This window comes from Petromyzon marinus, chromosome 7, assembly GCF_048934315.1.
Source record: "Petromyzon marinus isolate PM22_M1 ecotype Great Lakes invasive population chromosome 7, UKy_Petmar_22M1.pri1.0, whole genome shotgun sequence".
In the NCBI taxonomy this organism is placed as follows: domain Eukaryota; kingdom Metazoa; phylum Chordata; class Hyperoartia; order Petromyzontiformes; family Petromyzontidae; genus Petromyzon; species Petromyzon marinus.
The window spans coordinates 15133276-15157054 of NC_133673.1; the positions used below are offsets into that span (position 1 = coordinate 15133276).

Consider the following 23779-nt stretch of genomic DNA (forward strand, 5'->3'; position numbering starts at 1 on the left):
GTGGTGGGGGGGGGGGCCTTTCCTTCTGGCGCCAGAGACTGCTCAACCCCCACCTCCTAGGGGGGCGGGGAGGGGGCACGTGGACAAGGGAGGAGACTTGAACACATCCAAAGCTACTGGCTGCGTAGCTCTCTTCGTTCGAGAGCACAAGCCATGCAACGGTGTGCTTGTGTGTGCTCGTGTGGGGACCGGGGTGGTGCACTGGTGAGTGCACTCGGCACTAACGAACTTGGAAACCTGGTTAGATTCCCGGCTGTGGCTAATGGCAGTGGCGAGCGATAGCCGAACCGGTTCCTGGGCCTCCCCTAGGTCGACTCACCCCCTTAAAATGAAGAGTATGTGGTGCGTTTTATATACATTGGGGAGATAAAGGTGGCCGGGCGTGGTGCTGTCAACACTACTCCCTCGTGCTGGCCTTAATAGGCGCTCAGTAACAGCACTTGCCCAGACCGTCTATGTAGCTATGCTGGGAAATGTTGTGTTTGTGTGTCTGTGCAACTGTCTGTCATTGTCGATGTGTGTACGCACCTGTGTTTGTATGCATTCCTTTGTGTGTGTGCGTGTCTGTATTACATACTTGTGTGTTTGTGTCTGTGTGTTCCTGTGTGTGCGTCTGTGTGCGCGTGTATGTGTGTGCGTGTGGCCCTTGCTTTGGTTCTGTTGATTTTTCTTTATAAAACCACAGCATGCATTTTTGAGTAATCCGCTGTTATTTTTTTTTATCGAGCAATGACTTTTTGGCGTCCGCCTTATCGTTTTGGCTATCATTCGGAGCATTTTTAACGCGATTTACACAACTAAAAATGTTCATCTCCCAAACTTTTCCACAGTTGGCCCGCATCCACCTCGCTCAAGTACGGTATGTGCGATTCATAATTAGTTTCTTTTGGGATTAAATCGTTGTGTGAGTTATAATGCCAATTATTAACTGAAACCCTCCCACCACCCTCCATATCCGGTGGAGCCCACGTTGTCACGTCGTTGGGCAAATACGCTAATTGATTTGGTTTATCAGCGTAATCGGAGTGTTTATGGTTGCCATGGTGGCAAGATGTTAACTACCTCGCTCGGTAGACAGGGGGTCGTGGGTTCAGTCCCGACCCTGACGCCTGCACGTTCTCCCTATGGTCCTCCGGTTTTAACCCTCCACGTTTATAAACATTCGTTTAGAGTATTTGCCTACTATAAATTTCCATATGATAAGCCACGTCGTTGAGTGAACCTTTATTTGGCCAGGTCGCGTCAGTGGGCCTTACCTGTTAAAATAACATAAATTGTTCAATAGTAATACTTTTAAGTAGTTGCAATCAAACATTTTGACATTTTCTACTCGTCATGTCACTGGCGATTGCATCCAGCACCATCGGGCGTTTGCCGAGAGGTGCGACCTCAGTTGCGAGCACTCGTGCGCGTTGGTTTATCTTTGTGTGGTTGTCCGATTTTAACAAAGTGGGAGAGTGTCCATGCAGTCGGTTCGCGCACTGCGCTCCGAATCCAGCCATCCCGAGTTCAATCCCCGCTCGCGGCCGACACCGGCCAAACGGCAATGTCCGTACGTCAACGCGATAACAACCAGCACACAAAAAAAGCGAAAGACAAATAGCGGAGCGATCAATGACATGGACACGCGAGTTTCACGATTGTCATCGTAGTGCTCTTGCGATGACATCAGAACGGTGCCGTGATGACTGTGTAATGACGCGGTGGTGTGACTCGAGCGTGCCGTAGCCCTGTGTGCCTGAAAGCCACTTCAAATTTCACCACGCCCACGTGAAGTTTTCACACTCCTGTAGGACAGCCCAGGATGCACAGCTTGCGCATCCTGGGCTGCAAGATAAGAGCCGTTTCTTTTGATCATGTCTTTGCTTAACCCAGGATTGGGGAAGACATATGGCCCACGGCCTGCAAGTCTCTTAGCTGTGCAAATCGGGTGTGAGAGGGGAACACCTTCAGCATGGCAACAGCGCTGTTGTTCCCAACACTGGCGCGCTCGGTCGCTTCGGTCACCTGCCCCTCTGTGGCGATGATTGTAGAGGTGGGCCGCAATGCGTCACGGCGTGCGCTCCGCCAAATGTGCCGGGGATGCCCCGTTCGGCCGTAGCCCCTCTCAAAGAAAAGCTCCTGCATCGGTCCGCTCTCGAAATCCACAGCGGAGTTTTATGAGTTTTTAAGACGAACGAATAAGGGTCACCTAAAAGTTAAATACTCCCCCCCCCGTCCCGCCGCACTCTCAAACCGCCACAGCAGCAGACTCCCCTCGCCACCCCCACCCCGTCCGCACCACCCCCACCCCTCTTTCCCCATCCTCCCACATGCTAGCATTCCAAACAGCACGCCAAAGCACACAAACATCCCAGGCATTGGGGTCCCATTTTTACCACTTTCTCTCCCGGTCCACCACGGCGGACGGACGTTAACCAGTAACAGATTGTCGCGAAATCGGCTCCAGGTTTTACAGTGGGGGTGGTTGGACACGCGCGCCCGTGCCCGCGCCCGTGCCCCCTTGTGCGTTTTGCGCGAGTGCTCGGGTGCTGGTTTTGCAGAGGGACTACAGTTCGCTGCAGTTGTCTGGGGGGGGGGGGGGGTACCGAGGAGGCCAAGATACGTCCCACAACCACATTTTGTGTGGCCCGTCATTTGATTTCGTACGCCCCCACAACTGCATTTCATTCGGCCAAAATTTTTTTTTCATACAGCACTGAAAAAGCTTCTGCAGACTTGGCGAGGCTTTTATCAGATGAAACGACATTATTATTATAATTGTTAATATTATTATCATTGTTGTGCCCATTTAGAATTTTTTTTAATTGTTTTGGTGGATAATTTAATCTTATGTTTGCTTTTCAAATGGCTGCTTTCCTTTATGGCCGGCAAGCTAGTCAGGATCGTGCGGACCCTTTCTGTTTGTTTTTAGGCTCAAATAAACTCATGGGAAACGCCTGGTACACAGATTATCCAGCAAAAGTTTGCTGCAATGTCATCAAATCGCAAGCCCTTTGAAGGAACCTCATTTAACCTCGGCCGTTTATGGGCCTTTTTTTTTTTGACACGCGTTTTAATAAGGAAGTGAAACTTTTACTGACCAGCGTGGCGAAGTGTAGTCCTGTTCTCCTGTAGTACGGCGGTAGTTGCGTTCCTGAAGAACACCGCATTATGGAACGATCGCGTTATAATAAATAATATAGGGGGTAAGGCACGGTCCGCGAGAACACGCGAGATGCGTGCGCAGGCCGGACAAAGACTGAGGCGCGTGGGTAGCATCTAGAGGCATCCAGCAGCATCCCGCAGCCCTGTGTGATGATGATGATGCCACGCCGAGGCAGCCGTACGACCGCTTGTTCCTACTCGCGTGACGTAGTTCTGTTCACTCGAGGTGCGATATATCCAGTTCCCGTCCGTGTTTTCAAAAATGTGTTCCCCGATACAGTCATTGCGTCATACATCCAAATCGCGTGATAAAAACACCACGTGGCGTTATAGAACGGACTGTACGGTCAAACGACCTCCACGACCTGCACAGCATGGGAGGAGGGTGCCTTCGTCCAGCAGTGGATTTACCAAATGGGGGCGGCACCCGGATCGTGTAAATGCAACGACGCAAGCGATTATACGTGACCGCTTTTTGTAAGGCGAAAAGTATAAAGTCTTGAGTGTAAAGGAAGAGGGCTATTTGAGGTGGGAGTGCTACATCTGATGTGTCACCGTTTGGTTTCCGAGAGCTAAAGACCAAGCACTTTGTGAAAGTAAACTGCTTGCATTTGAGCGCAAGCGTCTGCAATGGATGCTTGGAGGTTTTGTGGCAAGATGAGATGGGAGCAGTGCGGATGTCCGAAGGGAGAATGTGGCGGGTACCTTTTTTTTTTAAGGCAGCAAAAAGATTGTGCCACGTAGGACGTGGGTGCAGGAGAGAGGAGGGCTGTCCACCGAGACACGGGCATTGGGAGTGGCATCCACATGGCCCAACGCGAACACCTACTGGACACGTGCAAAACCTACTGGGGCACCTCTCTGACAAAGATCTTCACAACTCATCGGATTCCGCCAGTCGATATATCAAGATTCTGATTTTCATCTAACACCAGGCAGATGGCTTGGGCTACCGTTCGGGCAGGCCGTCGATCTGGCTGACCGTGGAACGCGTTGGCCTTCAGTCTCGATCTTTGTGTTTCCTTGTTGCCGTTGTTCCCGTCGCCCGCGCAGGTGATGCGCGTGGACGGCACGGGGCGGAAGGTGCTCGTGGAGGACAAGCTGCCGCACATCTTCGGCTTCAGCCTGCTGGGCGACTGGCTCTATTGGACCGACTGGCAGCGGCGCTCCATCGAGCGCGTGCACAAGCGCACGCTGGTGCGCGAGGTCATCGTCGAGCAGCTGCCCGACCTCATGGGCCTCAAGGCCACCGGCACGCGGCCGCTGGGAGGTGCGGAACGCGCTTGAAACGAAGATCTGTTCGCTGTTTTTTTCCTTTACGTTTAGAAGTGAAAAGAAAAAAAGAGCCATACATACTTTGGGTCTTGGGGGGAAAAATTACTGCAGATTGTTCGGAAAGGTTAGAAGATTGTAGGGCGTGATCTTATCTTGTATAACTTTAGCCTTACCTCTAAACCATAACCAAATGAACCACCAATACAGACTGCTGCCCCCGCATAGTGAGCCACCCAGACCATAGTCCTAAGTCTTGATTCTGACAAACCGCCCCCATAACGTTAACAAAGCTATTCAAGCAGCGCCTAGCCCAACAACTTAACAAACCAGCCAAGCAGCCCCGACAGCACTAGTTACAACTCTAACCGTGACCCAGCACTCCAGGACTTCACGCAGTCCCATTTCTCTCCTCTAGTTTATTTGTCCCCTTTACGCGTTCACGGTTTCTGTCGTACGTTACCTACCGGAAGGGCCGCGTTGTGGACTAATCCTCCCCCTTCCCACGCGTCACCGTTAACGACGCATCTCCTGACCTCGATGCCGCCTTTCCTCTCTCCTCTCTCCTCCGCTCCCGCCACAACCACGACCCCCGGCCCTCGCCTCCACCAAACGACCGCCGCCGCTTGCAGGTACGAACCCGTGCACCCTCGACAACGGCGGCTGCAGCCACCTGTGCCTGTACCGGCCGGTGGGGCCGCGGTGCGCGTGCCCCATGGGCCTGGAGCTGCTGGGCGACATGCACACCTGCATCTTGCCCGAGGCCTTCCTGCTGTTCTCACGCCGCGCGGACATCCGCCGCATCTCGCTCGAGACGAGCCACAACGACGTGGCCATCCCACTCGCCGGCGTCAAGGAGGCGTCCGCCCTGGACTTCGACGTGAGCGACGGGCGCATCTACTGGACCGACATCAGCCTCAAGGTGTGCGAGAAAGAGGGGGGGGAGGAAGAGAGGGGGGGGTGCCCAGATAATCGAGATGTTAACTCCCCTCGCCTGGTGTGCAGGAGGTCGTGGCTTTGATCCCGACCCTGACGCTTGAATCATTTGGAGTTTGCGTGTCTGTCTCTCCCTGTGGTCGTGTGGATTTTTCTCCAGGTCCTCTGGTTTTCCCTCCACATTTGTAAACGTGCATTTAGAGTATTTGGCTGCTTTAAATTTCCACATGATAGGCCACTTCGTTGAGCTATCATTTGTGGCCAGGTCACCGCTGAAGAGGAGCTATTTAGCTCAGTGGGCCTTACCTGGCAAAATGGAAACATTGTTTAGTTTAGTTTTTAGAGTAGGGGACAGGAGGGGGTGTGGGTGTGGTGGCTCCGTTGTCGATGGGGTCTGAAAGTTCACATCGTTCCATCGATCAAAATGTTATTGGACACGACCAAGCCACGGCCGCACGGTGTCGCAAATGGTTTGAACGTAAGTGTGGAATAGTAGGCCAAATACCCTCTACCGGAGCTCCCCACAGTCGAAGCCCTCGCGCGAGCAAAGCCACGAGCAAGCAATTTCAGGGCTGCGCCTTTTACCCCTTCGCCCTAACTCAACAATTCACGCAGCTGATGTTAAAAACGATGTTTTTGGTTGGAAACTTCCGTTTTTTAACCTGCGGTCTTGTCCCCTTCTTCTTCTGCATCCCACCCTGTCCATCCACGCCACGCGTCCCTCCGCCATCCGCCCCTTGCCGTGCTGCCCGTGCCTCCATCGTAACCCCCCCTCTCTCGCTCTCTCTCTCCCCGTCGCCGCGCCAGATGATCAGCCGCGCGTACATGAACGGCAGCTCGCTGGAGCACGTGGTGGAGTTTGGGCTGGACTCGCCCGAGGGCCTCGCCGTCGACTGGCTGGGCCGCAACCTCTACTGGGCCGACACGGGCACCAACCGCATCGAGGTGGCGCGCCTCGACGGCTCGCACCGCCAGGTGCTCGTGTGGAAGGACCTGGACAACCCGCGCGCCCTCGTTGTGGACCCTGAGGAAGGGTGAGGTTTGCACGCGGCTCGCCCACACGGCTCACCCACATGGCTCGCCCACACGGCTCGCCCACATTGCTCGCCCACACTGCTCGCCCACATGGCTTGCCACACGGCTCACCCGCAAGGTTCACCCACATGGCTCGCCCACGCGGCTCGCCCACACGGCTCGCCCACACGGCTCACCCACACAGTTCACAGCAAGGTTCACCCACAAGGCTCACCACACTGCTCACTGCAAGGCTCACCCACGGCTCACCCACACGGCTCACCCACACGGCTCACCCACACGGCTCACCCATACGGCTCACCTCAAGGCTCACCTCAAGGCTCACCTCAAGGCTCACCGCAAGGTTCACCCACATGGCTCACCCACACGGCTCACTGCAAGGTTCACCCACGGCTCACCCACACGGCTCACCACACTGCTCACTGCAAGGTTAACCCACACGGCTCACCCACATGGCTCACCCACACGGCTCACCTCGAGGCTCACCGCAAGGTTTACCCACACGGCTCACATGGCTCACCGCAAGGTTCACCCACACGGCTCACCCACACGGCTCACCCACACAGTTCACAGCAAGGTTCACCCACAAGGCTCACCACACTGCTCACTGCAAGGCTCACCCACACGCCTTACCCACACGGCTCACCCACACGGCTCACCCACACGGCTCACCCACACGGTTCACCCACACGGCTCACCCACACGGCTCACCCACACGGCTCACCCACACGGTTCACCCACACGGCTCACCCACACGGGTCACCCACACGGCTCACCCACATGGCTCACCCACACGGCTCACCGCAGAGCTTGCTAACACTGCTCGCCACACAGCTCACAATACTGCTCCCTACATAGTTCACTGCACGGAATCATCATCAAACAAACCTCCACGACCAGCAGTGGGTTCACAGATGGCTATAAGTTGAGTTACTATGTACGTAGGATGACTGTTAAGGATAATGCGATGACAAATGTTAGTGTTGGATTTTGTGTCAAAATGTAGCTGTTATAAAAACCTTAACTTTAAGACGTAGCTTTAGAGTTAAGGTTATTGTTTTGGCTGTGGTAAAGATCAGTTTATAGTCTGGAGGCGAGGGGCACTGCGAAAGTTAGTCACTCCGCCATGGCTTTGTTCAATCTGATCGGCCGCCATTGAGAGTGTGAGTTACAGCGAACGTTACGACTGTGGGCTCGTGCGAAGGTTTAATGCCGGCATAAAAAACACATAAGCGCCTCCCCCCCCCGCTGTAAATCATAACGTTAAATCCTCCCTTCGCAAATGTGTGTGTGCGCGCGTGTGTGTGCGTGCATAAACATTCACGGTGGCGCAGCGGGTCGCGCACTGCACTATGAACTCGATGAGCCGAGTTCGATTCTCGCACACGGCCACTACCAACATCATTGACGATTCTGTGAACCGCTTCTGGGCATCCCCTAGCTTGGTCGACTCGGCTTCAAATGAGTAGTAAACGTCGCCACTGGGGAAACAAAGGCGGTCCGGCGTGGTCCTGGCCAACCACCCCCGTCGTGTGCCGTGCCGGCCTGTCTAGGCGATGCTCGCTTAACAGCAGTCTGCTAAGCCTATAAGGTGCGTTTGGGATCTCCTTTGTCTTCGTGAAGATTCATGTACTGGACGGAGTGGGGCGGCAGCCCGCGCATCGAGCGGGCGGGCATGGACGGCTCGGTGCGCGTCACGCTGCTGGGCAACATGGGGCGCGCCAACGGCCTCACCATCGACTACGCCGAGCGGCGCCTCTACTGGGCTGACCTCGACACCAACCTCATCGAGTCGTCCAACATGCTCGGTGGGTGCTGCTCCCCCACCGCTCCGCGTCGTGCCCTGCCCGTACCTTGCGTGGCGGTTGCGTGACCTCCAACGGTAGCGCTTCGTCGCCGCTCGACGTTGAGGAGGTTTGCGGTTAGAATCCAGCGGCCGCCGCCGGTCATTACTGCGGTGCGTGTCAATCGTAAACATTGCAAAAACGAAACAATTGTATTTTACTGCGTAAGGCCCACTGAGCTGCATAGCTCCGTTTTTTCAAAACGACCCGGCCACAAATGATATCTCAACTAAGTGGCTTTATCATCATCATCATCACGTGGACATTTATAGCAGCAGCCAAATACTCTAAACACGTGATGTTGATTCTAAATGGGGAGGTTTAAAACCGGAGGACCCGGAGATCAAATCCAGGCGACCAAGGGGAGAGAGACACGTAAATACGCAGCAGGTGTCAGTGTCGGGATCGAACCCACAACCTCCTGTCTACCAGGCGAGGTAGTTAACATCTCGCCACAACGCGCCGCCGACCCCCCGCCCCTCCGAGTTTCGGGTTTAACGCCGCGCGCCGTCGCTCGCAGGCACGGGCCGCGAGGTGATCGCCCAGGACCTGCCGCACCCCTTTGGGCTCACCCAGTACCGCGACCACATCTACTGGACGGACTGGAGCCGGCGCAGCATCGAGCGCGCCGACAAGGCCAGCGGCGGCAACCGCACCCTCATACAGGTGAGCTCGCCTCGTGTACTAGTGGTAATCGTAACGTTAATGACTGTCGTCGTCAAGCGAATCGTAACAACGGGTTTGATACAGCCGCCCTCCAGGCGTCCTACAGCGCTTTCTTTCCCTTGTGTCGCGTCTCGTGTGAAACAGTCTTAAGAGGGGCACTCCGAGTGGCAGCTGCCGCTATGTGGGCACGATGAGACTGATGCCCACGTGGGCATTAGTCTCCCAGTCTGGGGGGAGCGGGGTGGAGGGGGCGATGATTTCTACTGTGCGTAATGCTAATTGATTTGAGTGACGTAGGCGAGTTCGTGTCACCGCACGCCCTCGTGCAGGTCACTCCCGCGGGGGGTGAATGTCACTGGACGCTGACACACGAGGTCACCGGACCACCGCCGCCGGCCACGTGACGGTAGCTATGCTGCACGTGGCCTGCTCCAATCCAGAACCTTGGGAGGAGGGAGGGAGGGGTTGGCGGATCGATCGCGCAAGTTTGTGAAACTCCCTGCGTACCCGCGAGCGGTGAGATCGCCATCTCCTGGCTTGCTAGAGTATGGCAATACAGCAAGTTGGTTATATTCCATCTGCACCCCTTCCTCACCCTCCCACCTTGCGTGGATTTCCTCCGGGTACTCCGGTGCCCTCAAAGGCAAAGGTCCTCCGTATAGCCTTGGCAAACTGTGTGGGGGCAATTGCTCTGAGCGAGCATTCGTAGGCGCCCGACTGCATGCCTATACGTGCAGGCGAGTTCACTCTCATGTCGGGGAGTTCACGTAACCGCACTCTGCAGTACAGGAGGCCCCAGAGAAAAATCCACGTGACCACGGGGAGAACATGCAAACTCCAAATATACAACAGGCGTCGGGCTCGGGATCGAACCCACGACCTGTATACCAGGCTAGGGGGTTAACATTTCGGCAACGTGCGAATTAGTCGGCGCTATTTCTTCAATCAAACTGACTGCCGTGACCACCCATTCGTCGATCGTTCATTCACCCGCTGACGCTGCGACCTCTTCCTCTTCTCTCCTCTCTTCCCCCCCCACCCCACAGGAGCAGCTGGACTTCGTGATGGACATCCTGGTGTTCCACTCGTCTAGGCAGGGCGGCTCGAACTCGTGCGCGGAGGACAGCGGCGGCGCGGGCTGCTCGCACCTCTGCCTGGCGCGCCCGGGCGGGTACACGTGCGCGTGTTCCGCCCACTACACCCTGAAGCTGTCCGACAACCGCACTTGCGTTCGTGAGTCCCGCACGAACACGCACGGCAACAACCGCCGTTCACCACTAAGTAGCACGGAGCCTGTGCCACACTAGGTGTGTGCGCTTTGAGGCCGTGTGAAGTGTCGAAGGCCCCGTTGGCAGGAGGTCACGGGACAGACCCAGGCAGGTTCGCCACACGCACAGAGACAAACGTCCCCCAGAAAGGAGTGGCACGTATATCCATCGCTGCGCTCTCGCCAACGTCCACCACTCTTCATCGGTGTCTCCCTCTTCCCCTCTGACTTTCTCACCGCTCCCCCGCCCCGCCCGCTCGCCCGCCCACCCCGCTCGCCCGTCTTTCTCGCCCGCCCAGCCCCGAGCTCGTTCCTGCTGTTCAGCCAGCGCAGCAGCGTGAGCCGCATGGTGCTGGACGAGCAGCAGAGCCCCGACATGGTGCTGCCCATCCACCCGATGCGCAGCGTCCGCGCCCTCGCCTACGACCCCCTCGACCGCCTCCTTTACTGGGTCGACTCGCGGCAGAACGCCATCCGGCGGGCGCGCGAGGACGGAACGCAGGTAGGGACGAAGCGGGCGGAACGGCGAGGGTGGAATGACCCGGGCGCTTGAGAACCGGAGTCTTTATCTTAGACTGGAGGAGGAGTAATCCGATGAGCTATGAAGCTCTTTCACAGATGTCCAGTAGGGGCGGGTCAGCAAGTTACAACAACAAACAATTTGACAAAACGACGATAGCAGTGCAAAATCGAGAAACGGTAAGCAAGGTGTGAAATTATTTTTTTATCCAAGTCCAAATCGCTTGAGTACATACTCACCTGACGATTTTTCAACGGTTCGAATGCGCTTTGAATTGTCACGTGGCGACGGTTGATTCCGTAACAATTGTAACGCTTCCCTGATTTGCCACCACAGGTGCTGTCTCTGCTGTCGAGCCCCAGCGCGGAGCTGCAGCCGTACGACCTGAGCCTGGACATGTTCGGCCGCCTGCTCTACTGGACGTGCGAGGCCACCAACGTCATCAACGTGACGCGCCTCGACGGCCGCCCGCTGGGCGTCGTGCTCAGGGGCCCCGCTGATCGGCCCCGCGCCATCGTCGTGAACCCCGAGAGGGGGTGAGACGTCATCACTGGCATCATTGTCATCCTCACTACCATCTTCACTGGCATCATCACTGGCATCATCGTTGTCACTGGCATCATCATCACTGACATAATTACTGGCATCATCGTCATTACCGGCATTGTCAACTGCGTCACACTGAGCGTGCCATTTAGGGGGCGCGCTACCGAACAATTGGCTGCACAAAAAAAAATTGTCTTCTCATTTGTCGTCCCATCAATCGACTCAGTCGTTCGAGCTCTGATCTTCTCCCTCCGCCCCCCGTTCCTTCTCTCGCTCGCTCGCTCCCCCCTCCGGCACGCCAGCTACATGTACTTCACAAACATGCAGGACCGCCTGCCGCGCATCGAGCGTGCGTCGCTGGACGGCACGGAGCGCGAGGTGCTCTTCTCCACGGGCCTTGGCCGCCCCGTCGCCCTCGCCATCGACAACAAACTGGGGCGCCTCTTCTGGGCCGACTCGGAGCTCAAGCGCATCGAGAGCAGCGACCTGTCTGGTGAGTCTCCCCCCTGATTGGTAGATTCCCAGGTCATATAATTTTATTTTTTAGAATATTCATCATCTTTTGAAATCAATTGCAGCCAGATCTGTCCGGGCCGGCGACCTGATAAATACGTACACACCCCCGTCACACCACATCTAGTGAACCTCTCGCTACGGCTGTGTGGCCATAGCGAGAGGTACACTAGATGGGTGTACATTAGCCCACAGGGCTGTGGATAGCGTGTTGCGGGGCCCGGGGCAAATCTCAAATCCCACCATGTGGGCTCCCCCCGACGCCTTCAACGCCAAAGCACGGGGGGGCCCCCCAAAGTCCAGGGCCCGGGGCGGCCGCCCCGATTTGCCGCGTACCCTAGGGACGGCTCTGCTTACCGCCTTACACCAGTCTACCAAGCAACGGCGGCAAATAATCGGCGACAAACGAGCCCCCCCCCCCCCCGATCACCTCCCTAGCCATAGAACCGTATCGCCTGTTGAACCAATCGCGCCCCGCCGTGCGTTCGGCTAATGCGGTCGCCACCGACCGACCGTCGCGTTCCACAGGGGCCAACCGGCAACTGCTGCAGGACAGCCTGCTGCAGCCGCTGGGACTCACGGTGCTGGGCCAGTACCTGTACTGGATCGACAGGCAGCCTCAGCTCATCGAGCGCGCCGAGAAACTGAGCAGCGCCGGGAGGACCAAGATCCTGGCGCGGGTGTCTCACCTGACGGCTCTGCACGCCGCGCAGGAGCTGGACCCCGTCGCATACCGTACGCGCAAGCGCCACGCGGCACACGTGCACCGCACGCGGTACAGAACGTACGGCGGGCGCTGTACGGCTACAAACGAGCGGCATGCGTAGTGCGGTACACGGCGTACGCACGCCACATGGAACGCACCGCACGGAACACGACACACGCTTCCCCGAACACAGTACGTTGAGCGAGTAGCGCGCTCTACAACCGGCCATTAGTGACACGGCCTCCACCGATCGCCGTGCGCGTGCGTGCGTGCAGGGAGCCACCCGTGTGTGCAGGACAACGGAGGCTGCTCGCACTTGTGCATCGTGAAGGGCGACGGCACGACGCGCTGCTCCTGCCCCGTGCACCTGGTGCTGCAGCAGGACGAGTTGACCTGCGGAGGTGAGACGCTCGCACGCACGCAAGCACATGCACGTGCGCGCACTCAAGCACCTGTGTGCACGCGTGTGCACGCACAGACGAAGATTGGGGCAAGCGTTGTCGACGAGCACTTATTTAGGCCGGCAAGGCACACGAGAAGGCGACGGTGTGGCCAAAGCTCGCGCCCTTCCGCGTTTGTCTCCTCTGTGCCGACGTTTACACACCGCGCCGGGTAGTCATTTAAGGCTGAGTCGACCTAGGGGAGGGGCAGCTTCAGATATTTGTTTCCGATGTTGACCACGAGCGGGAATCGAAGGAGGTTCACCCGGTTTGGAGCGTAGTTGTGTGTATGGCTATCTAAGGTGCGATAGAATTTTGATTTAAAGCTTTCGTGACTGCAGGGATTCATATTCTTGGTTCTTTCGGTAAAGTCACGTAGAAGGGAAACAAAATAATAAAAAAATAAAACAACAAAATTCTCACAATGTTTCGACTGCAACACAAGCAATCATCAGGTGTGACTTTACCGAAAGAACCAAGAATAGGTGCGATAGAAGTTCAACGTGTATATATATAAAACAAGAAACAAAAATGATTGCTCTTATTGATAGCCTGAATTGTTGGCAATTGTTGCAGGGCTCCTCGGGCCTCTAAGCATTAGAACTATGGCATGGGAACCAAAACGCTGGAACTCGGAGCATAGGTGCAAGACAGAGGAACTCTGAACACATTGAAGAACCAGGCAGGAACCTTAAAAATGTTACATTGTTGATTGAAATTCTAAACGTTATTGTGTTCTCCTCCCACCACTTACCACTTTTCCCCTCCCATTACCATCCTTACAACCACCACTACAATCACCACCACCAAATCCTCCGCCGCTACAACCATGACCATCCCTAACAACTATTACCACTACAACTACCACCACTAAAACTATCAACACTACAACAACCACCATCACCACTAAAATCACAATCACCACTACAATCACCACATTCGTCACCACTACAACATGACCATCCCTAACAACTACCACCACTAATACAATCATCACCACGACAACCACCACCACTAAAATCACAATCGCCACTACAACCATGACCATCCCAAACAACCATCGCGACCACCACGTCGACCGCTGGCAGAGCCCCCCACGTGCTCGCCGGACCAGTTTGCGTGCCTGAGCGGCGAGATCGACTGCATTCCGCTGGCGTGGCGCTGCGATGGCTACGCCGAGTGCTCGGACAAGAGCGACGAGAGCGACTGCCCCGTGTGCCACCCGGACGCCGAGTTCCAGTGCCGCAGCGGGCAGTGCGTGGACGCCGCGCTGCGCTGCAACAAGGAGAAGGATTGCCAGGACACGTCCGACGAGGAGGACTGCACCGGTGAGTCCGGTGGTGGGCGGCACCGTGAAAGGCACCCCGATCTGAACGTCTAAAAAAGGAAAAAATAAATATTACATTTGGTGCGAGGAGCCTCCTGATAAGAGTCTCGCGAGACTCGGTGTGTGCCCTCTTCTGGATAAATGAGTCAATTTATAATAATATCTGATTTAAGGTGGGGCCCATCCCAGGTTATTTTTTAAACTATTTTTTATTTTACCAGGTACGGCCTGTCCTTGCCCCCACTTACTTGCAGTCACCACGATGTCTTTGACTTACCCTGCGTTCTCCAATTCGTGCGTTCCTTTCCATCTGTTTATTTTGTAAATCATCTTTGCTGAGCTCGGAGGCCCCGAAGGCCAACAATGCCGTGCGGCCGGCAAGAAGCAGCACTTGAGACGGGATAGTAGACGACTATTAGCTAGGTGTGGACGGACGTGATGACACAACGTGTTGTGCATGTATATAGAGGACTTGCCCTTACGAACGGAAGGGCGGTCGGACACACGCGTGAGCATTACGTGGACCGCGGAGCTGACGAGCAAACACGGCTCCCTATTGGCTGAAGGAGCGCACCCACGAATGAGTTCGCCCGCCGTCGGCGGAGGGAGACGATTGACGTCAGACGTGTCTCCCGACGCGGGAGGTGAGAGGTCGGAAGGCATGCGCAGCAAATGGGGAGACGTGAAGAGGCGTGCCGAGGGTCGGCAGCAGAGAAGTGATTGGGCGGAGAGAAGATGCTGGGAAAGAGCGGGGAGGAGAGGGGACTCGGGGTGCATTAGATGGTGAAAGTTGAAGTGAACGCACGCTGCAGAAGATAACAAAGCTTCTCGCACCTTTTCAACTCGACCGACGTGACGGAGTCGTTGCACACCTCCAACCCTTTTTGCGGTCCGTTGCTGGAAAATGGGCCCCTCCCACCGCCATCATCCCACTTGTGTTGTTTGAATGTATTGTTCACTCTGCGGCTCGCAACTTAACGCCATCGGAGAGCAAAGGCGCGCGTGTCAGAGAGCATTGCGGATTTCCATGCGTTTGCGTGATTTTTCTTGCTTGTTTTGCGTGCGTGCGTGTGCACGCGTCTGTGCGCTTGCGCGTGCGCACAGACCCGTGTCTGGCGGACGAGTTCCGCTGCACCAGCGGGCAGTGCGTCAAGAAACTCCACCGCTGCGACGAAAACTACGACTGCAAGGACAGCTCGGATGAAGTCGGCTGCAGTAAGAACATTGCCTCTGCCCACAATGCCCGGCCTAGGTGGCTCAGCAATAGAGCGGATGGCTCCCAACTTTGCCCACAATGCCTGCCCAAGGTGGCTCAGCCGTAGAGCGGACCGTCATGAACCGGAGAGCACCGGTATTTTCTTCTAGGCAATATAAAGTAACAAACGAACCAAGTTTATAATGGAGAAGTGCCCGTTCTATAATTTGGTGTTCTTCGCAAATGTCCAGAGGGGGTGGGGGGGGTGGGCACTTTCACCTGATAAGACATCATCCGTGTGAGGACCGCCACACATTTCAACGCATTGGGGGTTTGACAGCAGCATGATGACGATGATGGGGGGTGTTTTCGCTATTTGTGTATTGTCGGGGGCCGCGCAAAAGGCCACCAGGGGCCGTCCAGTGGCCCGCGGTCCTTGCAGTGAAGAGGCACTGGCAGCAAACTGAACCATCGGGAACCGCCAATCCCCCCCACTATCAACTCCAGGTCGCCTCCAGTCGTCCGCTCGCCCTGACGCGTTGCCTCCTCTCTCCCGACGCCCCCCACCCCGCCGCCGCCCGTACTTCACCCCCTAGCTCCCATCGGCCCTGACGGTGAGAAGTCCGGCGTCGCCGAGTACCCGGTGACGAGCATCGCGGGCGCCGTCATCGGCGTCACTCTGGCGCTCATCGTGCTGGCGGCGCTCTACTTCACGTGCCAGCGCGTCGTGTGCCCGCGCGTCAAGGCCGTCTCGGGCGGGATCCCGCAGCCCGAGTTCGTGCTCAGCTCCACCGCCGCCGCGGTCGTGGGCCAGTCCCTGGGCGCGCCGTCGGCCAACACCTGCGTGGGCATCGGCGGAGGCGGGGGCCCTGGCGCCGGCGGTACCGGTATCGGTAACGGTGGAGTGGGGCAGAATGGGACGGGGATGACCAACGGAGGAGGAGTTCCCACGGGCCACGGAACCCTGGGATACCCGCCGCCGCCGCCGGCCATGCAGCCGGCGCTCGCAGGTGCCCGTCGGATCGCTCATTCGGTCGCCCGCTCGCTCGCTCGCTCACTGGGTCGCCCACTTGTTCAGTCGCTCGCTTGCTGACCCACGCGATCGCCCGCTTGCCCGCTCACTCGCTCGCTTGTTCGCCCACTCCGCTCACTTACTCACTTCGCCCTTTTAAGTTTCGCTCGACGTGGTGGGGAGCAGTCGGCAGTGCAGCATAATCCATTGTTGTACCGTACTTCTTCTATGCCCCCTGTGTCTATGCCACCCTCCTTCACCTACGCACGCTCACCAGCATCGTCCAGCCGTGGGATACCGTTCGGTGCCGGTCCACCCACGTTTCACCGAAGTGCATGGCGCGTTATCTCCGCCGCTGCCGCTCACTCACACTTCTCTCTCTTTCTCTTACCCCTCGCCATCCCCCCCCATCCTGGCCCCCAACAAGGAGTGGTACGTGGCGGCAAGAGCTTGCTGAGTGCCGTGAGCCTCACCGGAGGGAGCAGCGGGCCCGGCATGTACGACCGCAACCACGTCACCGGCGCCTCCTCCAGCAGCACCAGCAGCAAGACGTCCTTCTACCCGATGGTGCGTGTCACACGTGGCACACGCGTGATACACACGTGACACACTGGCGAGCTCGATGGCGCGTACACTCGGAACGCAACGCCATCATCGCGTGGCCCCCGGCAGCCCAGCGGTTGTCATGATAGTTATCTTCGGCCCCTCCCTCACAAAGGCCTACCCTAAGGGCCCCTTGTTGTCGCTTTGAAATTATTCTTCGGTGGTCCTTGCTCGTCGCACTGGAAATAAAGATGAACAGTTTTTTTGCATAGAAGAAGTTAAGAAGTTCCTTTCCCAAGTAAGTGATTCCGTTGAGCTCGGAAGCTTTTTTTCTCCAACGGCCAGCGGACAATGACCAATCGGCTATTCCTGGTTTGTGCAAACGGAGTTCTTTGTAAAGTAAACACACTTTGCTGTGTGCTCACTGGACAGCAGAGCCATTTGGCGAGAAAAACGATCAACGTGCAAACAATAAAAAGTGTTTAAAAAAAACTTCTAGAAAGGTTACCGCTCTCGCTCGCCGTGGTGTGTCCGGTGCTTGATCGCTTCCCTCACCGTGTGTCCGGCACCTTTCTCCAGATCCTGAATCCGCCGCCGTCTCCCGCGACGGTGCGGTCCCAGTACACGACGGCCGAGTACCTCTACTCCAACAGCCCCTCCACCACGCGCTCGTACAGGTGAGGCCCGCTTGCTCGCCCGTTCGCTCGCCACTTATTCGCTCACTCGCCTAGCCGCTTCATCAGTGGCTCGCTTCTTTGCTCAATTCTATCACTCGCTCGTTTACTCACCGACTCGCTCGCTTAAACGCTCATTCTCACATACCCGCTCACTCGCTAACACACTCACTTGCTAATCGGAGGTGCGGCGGAAGGACAACAAACTAAACACAAAAATGAGTTCTAGAGAAGTGAGGTTTCAATCCCATTTGGTTAGCATTGCGTGAAACTCCACCTGTTTTGGTTTCGCTTGGCCAATATCCGCGCGACCGGCGTACATTCGCTCGCAGTCCGTTTTTATCGCGCATCACAGAGCGGCGTCACGGGGGGGCAGCAGCAGCAGCAGCTTCCATCCGCCGCCACCACCGCCAACGACGCTCTCCGCTTTCTCCCTCCCCGCCCCGTCCCTCCGCGCGCTCGCATCCAGGCACTACCGGGGCCGCAACGTCGCCCCTCCGCCAACGCCGTACAGCACGGACGTGGGCGAGAGCGACTCGGCGCCCGAGCGCCGGCCGCTCACGCGGCCCAAGCGGCCGCGCCGGCCTCCCCCGCAGCACTTTGCTCCGCCGCCCACGCCGCACAGCCAGTACCTGTCGCCCGAGGAGGACAACAACGGCTACGAGGGTTGCCCGCCGTCGCCAGCGACGGAACGCAGCTACTTCGAGCTCTACCCGCCGCCCCCGTCGCCCAACACGGACTCCTGCTGAGCGGGAAGGTCTGGGTTGGAGTTCGGGACGGGGAGGGCGGATGGAGAACGGCTGCTGCTCCGGGGACTGCGGAGTTGCCTCGAGGAGAAACGGCAACTGTCGTCGGTCGCCGCGGGTCGCCGCTACTCGAGCCGTTGCCAGACACGGGGACTCCTGCTGAGCGGGAGGGTCTGGGTTGGAGTTTGGGGACGGGGAGGCGGGGGAGGCGAGGTTGGGAGAGCGGCCGGCCCGGCTGTGCAGGACTGCGAGTGACAACCGGAGAAACGGGCGTTGGTTTGTCCTCTCTCCGCGTCGGCCGGCCCTTTTTGAAAGCCGGCCGACCCTCGTGCTGTGCCTAGACGTTCGCTCCGTCCGTCCGTCCGTCCGTCCATCGAAGACTGTTGACGCGCTGTACCACGTGCTTTAATTTTATATAAAATGCAAAAATAATAGAAAAAAATGTAAAGAGAAAAAAATTAAGATGTGAGACAGGGATAACGCCACCCCAACGTCGTGGACTCGTAGCGCCCACCCCCGCACCGTCTCGACGGCGGTTTGGTGCTCCTCGTATTTATCGTCGCGCACGCTGTCACGAAGAACCAAAGCGGGCCCGTTGTGTGTTTTCCCCCCCCCCCCACCGCCCCGGAGCAACAAACTCTCCCCGCCACCGGCGCCACGCAGACGGTCACTCTCCCCCGCGGTGAGAACCAAGGCCTTGGGACCCCGCTGCGAGACAACGGCGGATCCCTGCGTTGACGGAATACAAGCGTGGCAGTCGCAGAGGTCCGCTCTGAACATCCCCCGCCCCCCACACCACGTCGGTGCTGTTGACCGAGCGGACAGAGCGGTCACCGTCCCGGCTCATCACCAAAAGGGCCCCTTTTTCGTAACTTTGTTGTTTGCTTTTCATTTTTGGTGTCCACAACGCCCGCCCGCCCAGTCCGCCCGCCCGCCCTGCGGCGACCCGTAACTCTGCAGTGGCTCGCAGCTCTGCGGGGGTACCACTGGGCCAGAACCGACGGTTTTTATACTTTTCTCGGTTCCGCGGTTCTGTTGGAACGCGGTCGCCTGTGGCGGCGTGGCAACCGCTCCCGCAGCGTGCGCTGGGGCACTGCCCGGCATCTCTGCCAGCGCCAGTTTTATCGTCAGGTCTGATCTAAAGTTCGAGGGCCCCCCCCCCCACCCCCCTGGAAGCTCCCACGAGGGGAGGACACAACGAGCTGAGGCGAGAGAGAGAGAGAGAGTAGAGACCCCATCGTGTGCCCCGTACCGCGTTCTCCGGAGTTGTGACGCACTATGTTTTAGCCGATATTTTAAATCAAAAGTTGGGTTGGCAGGTGCGTCTTACAATCCGGCGTGTAACTTTAATGACAAGCGGGACACAACTTAGGCTGGGGTGGGGGAGGTGGGGGGGTGGCGTCATTCGTCTTAAGACTTTCTCTCCCGGGGGAGAATTAGCGGTCACGGGCTGTTGGAAGTCGTCCATTCCCGTCGATTGTTTTCACCCCCACGTGTTACGATTCCACACCGGGGGTGGGGGGAGGGGGTTGGTTCACGAGAATCGCTGTTGCGCCCCGCTCGGCGAATGGACGTCGCGTGCGGGCGCGTCCCAGGCTCCCGACTCTCTCCCCACCGCACCGCGTGTTGTGTGAGTCTCCCCCCCCCGCATGGTTTACCTGACTTGTAAGGGCGAAGAGATATGCTGTACAGTATTTTTATACATCTTTTGGGGGGGGGGGAAATGGGGGGGGGGAGATCGTACGTTAATTTATATAATGGGGTCGGGGTGTGTTTATGTTTTCAATCTTCATACATAGTATTTTTATATATATAATTCTACGGTACACTACTTAATTGTAATAGAGGGAACGTGCTCAAGTTGCGAATGAAGTTAAGACGCATTGAATGCCGGGCCGTAGGGGTGGGGGGGGGGGGTTAAGGAGTTGAATTGGAATCTCGTCGTGTCAGCGGTTTATTTTCGTAAAAAAAACATGAAATGAACAGTCTGTGACTCACTGTTGCATAGTTTTCGTCGCGCTATTATTATTTTACTAAAGAAGTAAGTTATTGGTTACCATCCACCAGGGTTTAAGGGTCACCTGTTTTAAAAAAAACAAACTGAATTACCATGTCGTCTGATGACCGTGACTGCCCAACAAACTGACCCGTGCCTTGAACTGACCTCCCTTGACCTCCCTGTGACCCCCCTCACCAGCTCCATGTAACTTCCCAGTGTGACGATGACCTGTGATACTTGGGGCCGGGTTCGGGTGTTGCTCGCAAGCGGTCTTCCCTTTTTGGTCGGACATATTTTTGTTTTGCCCGATAAGCGTCTCCAACTTTCGACGTGGTCAAGAGGGTCACCACCGTGGCTGTTGCCATCGATTCCGCATCACCTGGGGGCCACCGTTCCCCCCTTCACGCCACGCCATGCTTGTTGTGTTTGGGTTTGTTGTCCTTCCACCGCACCTCCGACTTAGCACGGTTGGCTACGTCCGGTGCGAAAGAAGTTCAACCAACGCGCGTGCACGCGGTCGCGATGAAGTTAATGGGCGGGCTTCATGAAACTTGCATCCCCGTCACCACCACGTGGCTCTCGGGCTTCCCCTTGTCACACACGCGCACAGTCGACGGCGTTCGACCAAGAACCACCGCTCGCAAGTCTCATCATCTGCGCCGCCAGCGTGGCCGCTCGTGGTCTACGCCTGTGCCCACGGACCGCTCCGCAGGCTGCCCTTCCTTGCCCCCACCGTGCACGCGTTGCAACCCACCATCGCGACATCCTTTCTCTCGATCGTCGTCACCACCGCTTTCAAATGGTCGACGTCGCTTATCGCATTCCGTGACATTTCTGATATCCCCCCCCCCCCCCAGAAAAAAACAACACGCTTGTATAGTAATTATTTGTTAAAGTGTAGCACCCTTGCGCCATAGAACAAAACGAAGGACACTACTACACATGCACCACTCGTCTCTTCTCAACACTAAAGGTGGCGTCTACTCGTAAGCGAAAAGCAGTTAATGTGGCATTATTTTTTCCTCCAGCCGTTTCATCAACGTGTAAATGTAATTCTTGTTGCCTCGGCCTTCTTGAATAGGAACGGATGAGATCGATGTTCAGGTTGGAAAGCCACGTGGCGGCTTTCACGCGAGGCAGAATGACTTTCGGGTGCTGCTGTTGCGTTGAAATTTCCGAATTTCGCATGGGGGGGGGGGGGGGAGTTTGTAAAAACGCGCTCTGCGTTGTTTTTTTAAATTGTCGGGGGTGATGAACGAACCTGGCCCCAAGACCTCTTTCCGCCCCCCCCCCTCCATCGTGTCTTCATTCTCTAATTGTAACTATGTAAATTAGTCTCTGTACAGTATTGTGTAACTCAACCTTGTAAAGAAATGAATGATTTTTATAAAGAAAGTTTTAATGAAACCTCTGGCTTTGACTTTGCATCGGTCGCTTGGGCAACGGCCTCGCTGTGCGGTTGGCACGGGCCCTGGTGAATGACGGAAAATAAAAATTGGGTATTATAATTTTGGCAAGGTCTTGCCAAATGCGATTGGCAACGCTGAGTGGGGAAAACGAGCTTCATAGCTCATTGCATTCCTCCTGTATAAAGAATATATTCTGATCCATAATATAGGTTTTTTTTGGGTTAGATCGCATAAATATAAACACGCCACCACCCGACAGCCAATTAGTAAGGTTTGTCACGTAAGTCGAACGTGCCAATTCGTTACTAGTACAGCACACCGGTGTGTTGGTGAGTAAAGCCACAGCATTTACAATCTTCGCACGAAGTTTCGCCAGTAATTACAACTGGCATCATCAGGTGACAGCCAGATTTGTGGAGAAATCCAGTTTCGTTCCTTAGAGGGATAGATGTGATGACGTCACTTGTGAGCACTTGTTTGAAGGCCAGAGTCGGTGGGGTGGAGGGGTTAATGAATACATATAAATGACAGTGGGTAATATTCTGATATTCTGACAATAGCTTCCACCATTGAGACTCGGTTGTTCTAGCGGACCGCGCCCTGAAACCGCCAACAACCGGCACTCTGACCAGCGTGGTGAAGTACGGTCAGATAACTGACAAAGCTCATGAAGATAGGGACTCGAGCCGTCAACCCAAGTAGCGAGGCGATGTCTCCTCCTGCTGGTGTCTCGTGTTGTTCACGCGGCTCCCGGTGCGCCACCTCCTGGTGTCTCGGGAATGGGAACCTTTATTTGGACTGCGGGAGCAGGAATACGATTAGCAGTGAGGCTCTTTGTTCACAGGTGTCCAGTATGGGCGGAGCTTTATGACGAGCCGGAGTCTGGTCCAGTAATGACCCCCTTGGAGTCAAAAGTTCGCCGACACGGTGGCTAGTGGAGAGGAGTGGAGAACAGCGCCAGCACGTGTGTCGTGTGTATACAACTTGCGGAGACTTCTCTCTTCTGGAGGCAGCACGTTTATTACAACGTAACAATAACATGCAGGGGTACGGCCCCTTCCACCCGATACTTATGGAGGTGTTCCCTCCGGCTAGCCTGCCTAACACTGCCTATTCTCTAGCCTCTTCACTGGTTAAGCTTTTGCCCGACTTTAGCCAGGGGTTCGGGTTCAGCCCTTTGGGCTCTTCGCTTCGGGTTTTCAAGGTGGCAGCTCCAGGGTGGCTCTTGAGTCTTCAGGTGAACGACGACCGCCGGACCCGTTTAGGGGACCGTCTTTTATACTGGATTCTGCCTCACTCCGCCCCTGGCCACTCCTCCCTTCTGGAACTGTCTGGAATGTGCCTGGGGAGTGATGTTATCCCCCAGCCGCCTTCCTGGGGGTCTGGGGGTTTGTACCTGTGGTCCCGAGCTTCCTTAGGGTTACCTTAGCCCAACGGCCTGACTCATCACCCTTAGACTCCCTTCTGCTTTTTGTTGACTCGAGGCCGTTATTACAGACTACAAGTCGTGGCAATCGCGTACAGCGCTCAACGATGCCGCTTCACATATACCGAGGGTCAGAATTGGAATATGTATTCACACTGGAGGAATTCGATGAGATCTGAAGCTCTTTGTTTTCTACAGAAGGCCAGTCGGGGGCGGGTAAGGACGTTACAACAACAAAAACGATCGGAGTGCAAAGTACAGGAAAGGTAAAAAAATGACCCAACACAAATACAACTCGGCCATCCCCATCCTACCAAAGCCCCACTGGAGGTATTAACTTGTTTTTCAAAAGCGGCAAATGAGAGCTCAACAAAGTGAGCAAATCATTTAGACATTTATATCAACAAAATAATCGAAATGGTCTAAACCCATGTCTCTAAATGCAATCTAAATAGTCAAAAGCCATGTCTCTAAATGCAATCTAAATGGTCTAAATGCAATCTAAATGGTCTAAATGCCATCTAAATAGTCTAAACCCACGTCACTAAATGTAATC

General features: G+C 56.0%; 1 protein-coding gene across 1 annotated transcript in view; it reads left to right on the forward strand.

Annotated features, from left to right (window-relative positions):
• The window catches only part of LOC116940040 (low-density lipoprotein receptor-related protein 6-like), a 67195-nt gene extending 45400 nt beyond the window's left edge, over nt 1–21795 (forward strand). Inside the window, exons 9-25 of the mRNA XM_032949284.2 lie at nt 4201–4417; nt 5052–5341; nt 6163–6389; nt 8014–8198; nt 8755–8900; nt 9947–10133; nt 10467–10669; nt 11024–11223; nt 11536–11726; nt 12275–12481; nt 12728–12853; nt 13981–14220; nt 15324–15434; nt 16011–16424; nt 16854–16993; nt 17549–17646; nt 18113–21795. Of these exons, the coding sequence (XP_032805175.2) occupies nt 4201–4417; nt 5052–5341; nt 6163–6389; nt 8014–8198; nt 8755–8900; nt 9947–10133; nt 10467–10669; nt 11024–11223; nt 11536–11726; nt 12275–12481; nt 12728–12853; nt 13981–14220; nt 15324–15434; nt 16011–16424; nt 16854–16993; nt 17549–17646; nt 18113–18392 (3462 nt within the window). The 3' untranslated portion in view covers nt 18393–21795. The remainder of the gene's footprint in view (nt 1–4200; nt 4418–5051; nt 5342–6162; nt 6390–8013; nt 8199–8754; nt 8901–9946; nt 10134–10466; nt 10670–11023; nt 11224–11535; nt 11727–12274; nt 12482–12727; nt 12854–13980; nt 14221–15323; nt 15435–16010; nt 16425–16853; nt 16994–17548; nt 17647–18112) is intronic.
• Nucleotides 21796–23779: the final 1984 nt, after the last annotated feature.